Below are 7,509 nucleotides of genomic sequence, written 5' to 3'. Positions count from 1 at the left end.
TGAATGGGAGTTGAGCATGCCCAGGCAGCTCTCGAGGGAGCTGTCTGTGTGCACTGTAAAGAACTCACTCTCAGGACACTGTGTTCCAGTGTTCCCCGCGGATCGGGTCCCGCTTCTGCTGAGGCAGGGCGGAGGCTCCATTCGTGGGGTACACAAATGGATCTGACAGAGGGGTTAGAGACGGGTGCCGCCCTTTCTCTGCCCTTACCTGCCAGGTTCAGTGCCGTCTCCCAGGTGGAAGCACGCTCTGCGGTTTCTTCCCCCGGGTTGAGGCACATGTCCAGCTCTGAGGAGGTGGATATTGTGATATCGATCTGAGGACTCGCCACCTCACAGTCACACACATATCGTGTTTCAAAATCACACGTTTATAACAAATCAATAGTGAACAGCAGTTTGAATCGCTTTTCCCCCTGTGCTACACTACAAAGCGAGTGGGGATACACACAATTTATGTTGTTTGCTGGGAATGGAGCATGCACGTCAGCTCACAACTGACAGTGACAGTGTTCATTCATAAAAATGTCCCGAAGAGAAGTATGCACTAGCGGGAGTTTTGTAGCTCCACTCCTGTTGGCTTTATTCTCGAGGGAATAAAAGTCTAAACACAAGGCTCGGATCTCGCACTTGCCGAGGCAGCGCATGGATTGAGTTTTCATTAAAGAATATATACAGTAGCTCAGATCTCGCGTTGCCGAGGCAGTGCGTAAATTAAATCTGCAAGAATGAATATACGGCTCGGGTCTCGCGTTTGCCGAGGCTGCGCATAGATCACGTGTCCGTAATTATATATATATGTATTTATATATTGAGGGATCTGAGTAGATGGGAGTTTCCCTTTCTCTATTTCACTAAAATACCTTGCGAATTATTACGAGCTATAATTCTTTTTTGTATTCTAAATATATTCAGCCTGTTCAAAAATATATATAGGCTATATATAAGAACTTGCCGCATTTAATTTGAGGATTAAATGAAATATTCAGGGGGCCGTTCTGCTAACCCTGCCACCCAGTGTGCTTCAGGGTGCAGCGGTCTCCACCGACCCTCCGAGGAGGGCCGGTCATCACTTGATTTGGCTGTTCCTTGCCGGTTCGCCGCTTCAGGGCGCCGAGTCAAGTGCTCAAAAAACACCAGAGGCCAGTCTCGAGAGACTGGTTCCCTTAGTAAATTTTCTGGCAGAATGGAAACTTCTCCCAAATATTTCAAAATGGGTGCTGCTCACAATAGAAAAGGGTTACAAATTCGGGTCTCGCCCGCCCCAGTTTAATGGGGTCCTTCCCACAGTGGTGGCCCCCAAGCAGTCTCTGGTAATGGAACAGGAGGTTATGACACTCTTGCAAAAAGGAGCTATAGAAGGGGTTCTCCTCCCAGCAAGCTGTCAGGGTTTTACAACCAATGCTTCCAAAGAAGGATGGAGGGTTATCCCACAGATCAGGTCCGAGGACTGGTTTGTTGTGATAGACCTGAAAGATGCTTACTTTCATGTATCCATCCATCCTCAACACAGGAAGTTCCTCAGGTTTGCTTTCGGGGGCAAAGCTTACCTGTACAGGGTTCTTCCCTTTGGCCTTATCACCCCGCACATTTATTATAAGTGCGTGGATGCAGCTCTGGCTCCACTGAGACTCCAGGGCATCCGCGTACTGAACTATATCGACGACTGGTTGATTATAGCTCAAACAGAACATCTGGCAGTTCAACATCGAGATGTTGTTCTGTCACACATGAAGAGTCTTGTGCTGAGGCTCAATGCCAAGAAAAGTGTGCTAGTTCAGACTCAAATTACCAACTACTTAGGGGTAGTTTGGGACCCCACCACAATGCACGATGTCTCCTGCTCGTGTGAGTTCCATTCTCAATGCCGTTAATGGGGTGAAACTAGGCCAGTCACTCACTGTCAAACCGTTTCAAAGACTGTTGGGTCTCCTGGCAGCTGCGTCCAATGTGATAACCTTTGGCCTTCTGCACATGAGACCCTTACAGTGGTGGCTCAGGACAAAGGGGTTTTCTCCGAAGGGAAATCCTTTTCGCATGATCAAGGTCACGCGATGCCTTCGTGCTCTGGTCATGTGGAAAAAGCCTTGGTTCCTGTCCCAGGACCTGTGTTGGGGACTTCTCGACATCGCGTAATGCTTACGACGGATGCTTCCCTCATGGGCTGGGGGGCGATCATGAGTGGTCGCTCAGCTCAGGGTCTCTGGGAGGACCATCAGAGTTCCTGGCACATAAATTGGCTGGAAATGATGGCGGTATTTCTTGCAGTAAAATACTTCCTCCCAGACCTGAGGGCATCAAAATGTGGGAGCAGACGCCCTGTCGAGGCAGGGGCTGAGGCCCGGGGAATGGAGACTCCACCCCGAGGTGGTGGAGCTCACTTTGGAAAACTTCGGTCAAGCTGAAATCGACCTATTTGCTTCAGGGGAATCAACCCAGTGTCCACTGTGGTTCTCCCTATCTCATCCAGCACCATTATTGGGTCTGGATGCCGTGGTACAGACATGGCCGAGGCTGCGTCTGTATGCATTTCCCCGTTCGCTCTGCTCCTGGGAGTTCTGGAGAAAGTACGCCAGGAAGGGGTCAGTCTAATATTGATAGCCCTGTACTGGCCAACCAAAATATGGTTCTCAGACCTAGTGTCACTTCTAGATGGCCCCTTGATGGAGCTTCCTCTCAGGCAGGACCTCCTGTCTCAAGCGGGTGGCATGATAATTCATCCATGCCCAGAACTACGGAAACTGTGGGCCTGGCCTCTGAGGGAGCCAGGCTCATATATGTTGGTCTCCCAACTGAGGTTGTGGAGACCATACTCCACTCCAGAGCTCCCTCCACGAGGAAGTTGTATGTGGCCATTTCAGCCATGCTCCCCTGGGGGATTCCTCGGTAGGTCGAGACCCCCTTTTTATACACTTCCTCCATGGTACTCTGAGGCTGAGGCCTGGGACTTGGCCGTGGTATTAGAAGGGTTAGCTGAGGCTCCCTTCGAACCACTAGAGGAAGTTTCAGAGAAATTCCTCACCCTTAAAGACCATATTTCTACTGGCTATTTCATCTCTTAAAAGAATAGGAGATCTTCAAGCACTTTCAGTTGTTCCTTTGTGTTTGGAATTCGCACCTGGAATGGTCAAAGCGTTCCTGCACACTAGACCAGGTGCCTAAGGTACCCACCAACGTCCCAGGTGCCATTGTACTTCAGGCCTTCTATCTTACTTCGGATCAGGAGAAACTCAATCTGCTCTGCCCAGTGAGGGCTTTAGATGGATATGTCCACAGAGCTGCCCTGTGGGGAAAAACAGATCAATTGTTTGTGTGTTACGGGTCTCCTAAGAAAGGAGGCCCAGCATCTAAGCAGAGAATGAGCAAGTGGGTGGTCGAGGCTATCTCACTTGCTTATGAGGCAGCCGGACAGCCATCTCCATTAGCTGTCCGTGTCCACTCTACTAGGGGTATGGCGGCCTCAAAGGCCTTAATGTCAGGAGTATCCATTAATGACATATGTGGTTCAGCTGGATGGTCATCTCAGCACACATTTATTAGGTTTTACAACCTGGACGTAGGCTCCACTCCGGGGTCCTCAGTTCTGTCTACAAGATAACAGACAGGTACAGTACTTGGTTCTACGGCGTAGTTGGGACAGTGTTCCCATAACGTCATATGATGTAGCGTCGACAGTTCCCATGAAAGGGAACGTCTCGGGTTACTTGTGTAACCCTGGTTCCCTGAATAAGGGAACGAGACGCTACGTCACGTTGCCGTACCCCCAGCATACCTGTGAGCGTCTTGCTTCAGCCATAATCCAGAAGCTAGCGTTCTTTGTTCTGGGTATGCTTTATAGTTTCCTGGTCCATGACGTCACCTGCCTCTGATGTCTCGTCACATTATTGGTTAGATACAAGAGTGCTTCACGACACAATCATGCAGAGGGTTCCCATAACGTCATATGACATAGCGTCTCGTTCCCTTATTCAGGGAACCAGGCTTACACAAGTAACCCGAGACGTTTTCTTTACTATAACACAAAATTATTTCTGTCAAAACTTCCTGGACAAAAGTAGACATTCAGGTTTATTTTTGGCAGATGTCTGGTCCTGAATTTTTGTCTTTCTTCCAGTGACCTTCAATTTGTAACTAAAGGCCTCTCGGAGTTTCCAACATTATTAATTCACCAGTTGGAAACAATTCAAATATGTTGGTGGTTCACTCTCTCTTTCAGGAAAGTAAATGTAAAAAACTCCAACAGACCATTTTTTCCTCTTTGTTCTTCCTTGTTGCACCTATTTGACTGAGAGGCCAGATAAGATCTCATTGAGGTGTTTTTTTTTTTTTTTTGTACACATGTACATCTGTTTACGTATGCACAGAAAACCCTGTCTAGGTTGTTTTTTTTAAATCCAACAGCCTAAATAAGCATCCACTCTCACTGCTGCACCACTTTACATCTGACTCTTGCTCTGAGGATCTCACACACACAGACACAGAGACAATGACTCGGGTTTCAGCTATCGTGATCGTGCTGATGGTTGTGGCTCTCAGTGTACTCTCTGCAGATGCCTCAGCTTTGTGTAAGTACACCTTTCTTTCTTTTTTTCCATAAGTGGATTCGTAATCAGCTACTTGCTCAATCATACTCTAAAAAAATTCTGGGTTGTTTCAACCCATGTTTGGGTCAAATATGAAAAAACCCAACTGTTGGTTTAAAGTTTTTATTTAAATTTTTAAACTGAATGGTTGGGTTTGCTCATATTTGACCCAAACATGGGTTGTTTTTTTAGAGTATAGTGTTCACAACTTCACTGGAATAAGTAAACTGTGATATTTTGTGATTACACTGAATACTGATATGTTTAAAATGTGTTTAACAGGTGCATAATGTGAAGATGTTTATATAAATACTTACATACACACACAGCTCAGTATGTTAACATGCTAATATTGTTGTGTTACAGCATGTTGCAGAAGGTACAATAAAAAAGGAAAAGTACCAATGCAAATTATCAAAGGATATTCTATTCAGGACATGAGAAACTGCCACATTAATGCTATAATGTAAGTACTGTATAAGATGCATTCATAGTGCATTATGTATTGAATGACTGATTCCTGTTGAAAAACAAACGAAAGATGCTTCCTTACCCCACAGATTCCACACAAACGGAGGAAAGAACATTTGCACAGACCCCACCAAAGCATGGGTGATTGACAGCATCCGTAAACTGAGGTAAACTTGTAAAGATGAGATTAACTCAGATTAATTGAACAGCATGGAATTGAAGCTAATGATTCTGTAATTTCTTTTCTGATTTTAGGGAGAAAGTGCAAGCAATCAGCAAAAAACATTCACAAGTATAATTTTACAACTTCTGAAGCTAAACAGATGTTACTACAAGAATAATTCCTTATGGAGGAGGATCCACTGTTAGACTTTGCTGTAATTTAATGCCTCATTTCCACTGGGCGGTTAGGTTCGGTTCAGTACAGTTCGGTACAATTCGGAACGGTACACCCCGATCAGGCTTGCGTTTCTTCTTCTTTGGCGCATTGCATCCTGTGTGCATATTGCCACCTACTTTTGCTGTTATGCAGTCATGATTTATTTTTTAATCAATTTCTTCTTTGTTTTTGCTCTTTTCTAATTTTTCACATATACTTACATACAGTGGGTATGGAAAGTATTCAGACCCCCTTTAATTTTTCACTCTTTGTTATATTGCAGCCATTTGCTAAAATCATTTAAGTTATTTTTTTTTCCTCATTAATGTACACACAGCACCCCATACTGACAGAAAAACACAGAATTGTTGACATTTTTGTAGATTTATTAAAAAATAAAAACTGAAATATCACATGGTCCTAAGTATTCAGACCCTTTGCTGTGACACTCATATATTTAACTCAGGTGCTGTCCATTTCTTCTGATCATCCTTGAGATTGTTCTACACCTTCATTTGAGTCCAGCCGTGTTTGATTATACTGATTGGACTTGATTAGGAAAGCCACACACCTGTCTATATGAGACCTTACAGCTCACAGTGCATGTCAGAGCAAATGAGAATCATGAGGTCAAAGGAACTGTCTGAAGACCTCAGAGACAGAATTGTGGCAAGGCACAGATCTGGCCAAGGTTACAAAAATATTTCTGCTGCACTTAAGGTTCCTAAGAGCACAGTGGCCTCCATAATCCTTAAATGGAAGACGTTTGGGATGACCAGAACCCTTCCTAGAGCTGGACGTCCGGCCAAACTGAGCTATCGGGGGAGAAGAGCCTTGGAGAGAGAGGTAAAGAAGAAACCAAAGATCACTGTGGCTGAGCTCCAGAGATGCAGTCGGGAGATGGGAGAAAGTTGTAGAAAGTCAACCATCACTGCAGCCCTCCACCAGTCGGGGCTTTATGGCAGAGTGGCCCGACGGAAGCCTCTCCTCAGTGCAAGACACATGAAAGCCCGCATGGAGTTTGCTAAAAAACACCTGAAGGACTCCAAGATGGTGAGAAATAAGATTCTCTGGGACCAAGACCAAGATAGAACTTTTTGGCCTTAATTCTAAGCGGTATGTGTGGAGAAAACCAGGCACTGCTCATCAACTGTCCAATACAGTCCCAACAGTGAAGCATAGTGGTGGCAGCATCATGCTGTGGGGGTGTTTTTCAGCTGCAGGGACAGGACGACTGGTTGCAATCGAGGGAAAGATGAATGCGGCCAAGTACAGGGATATCCTGGACGAAAACCTTCTCCAGAGTGCTCAGGACCTCAGACTGGGCTGAAGGTTTACCTTCCAACAAGACAATGACCCTAAGCACACAGCTAAAATAACGAAGGAGTGGCTTCACAACAACTCCATGACTGTTCTTGAATGGCCCAGCCAGAGCCCTGACTTAAACCCAATTGAGCATCTCTGGAGAGACCTAAAAATGGCTGTCCACCAACGTTTACCATCCAACCTGACAGAACATATAGTCATTTTTAAACAATATTTGGGTCAAATAAAACTGATTGCAGTCTCAGGCTAATTTGTCCAGTTTAGGTTGTAAATAACAGTATAAGAAGGTAACATCCACATGTATATCTCTCTCTCTCTATCTATTCCTTACACGATTTTCTAAGTCATTGGCCTGGAGCCTAGGTCAGAGACAGGGGAAAGAACCCTGGACAGATGGCCAGTTCACCACAGCCTCATGTACATACTATGTACTTATTTTAGAAATTGCAATAACTGGGTAATAACTAGGTACTAAACTTGATCATACCCCTAAACCTAACCTTAACCCATGTAGTTTCCTCATATTACCTGTGTATTTTCTTAAGTACACTGTAAGTACACACAAGTTCACATAATATAAAATAAAGTGCAACCAAACTCTGATAATGCATGTCCTAGGAGGGTACTGAAAACCCAAGCACACCACAATCAATTTATGATGATATGTTGAATGTTGGTCTTCCACCTGAGCTCTAATCACATTGACTGATCCATAATTGTTTAATGGACTAGAGCCAATAAAATGATCCCTAC

The 7,509-nt window shown here is 44.9% G+C and overlaps 1 protein-coding gene across 1 annotated transcript; it reads left to right on the top strand.

The window, feature by feature from the left end:
• The first annotated feature begins 2,255 nt into the window (after window positions 1–2,255).
• On the top strand, window positions 2,256–5,591 carry LOC125251204 (C-C motif chemokine 2-like). Its single transcript, XM_048164178.1, has 4 exons — window positions 2,256–4,562; window positions 4,947–5,046; window positions 5,141–5,218; window positions 5,307–5,591. The coding sequence occupies exons 1-4, from the start codon at window positions 4,484–4,486 to the stop codon at window positions 5,347–5,349; spliced, it is 300 nt and encodes a 99-aa protein (XP_048020135.1). The 5' UTR covers window positions 2,256–4,483; the 3' UTR covers window positions 5,350–5,591.
• The last annotated feature ends 1,918 nt before the right edge of the window (window positions 5,592–7,509 follow it).

This window comes from Megalobrama amblycephala, linkage group LG17 (assembly GCF_018812025.1).
Source record: "Megalobrama amblycephala isolate DHTTF-2021 linkage group LG17, ASM1881202v1, whole genome shotgun sequence".
NCBI classification, from domain to species: Eukaryota; Metazoa; Chordata; class Actinopteri; order Cypriniformes; family Xenocyprididae; genus Megalobrama; species Megalobrama amblycephala.
This window is presented reverse-complemented; position numbering and strand designations above follow the sequence as displayed.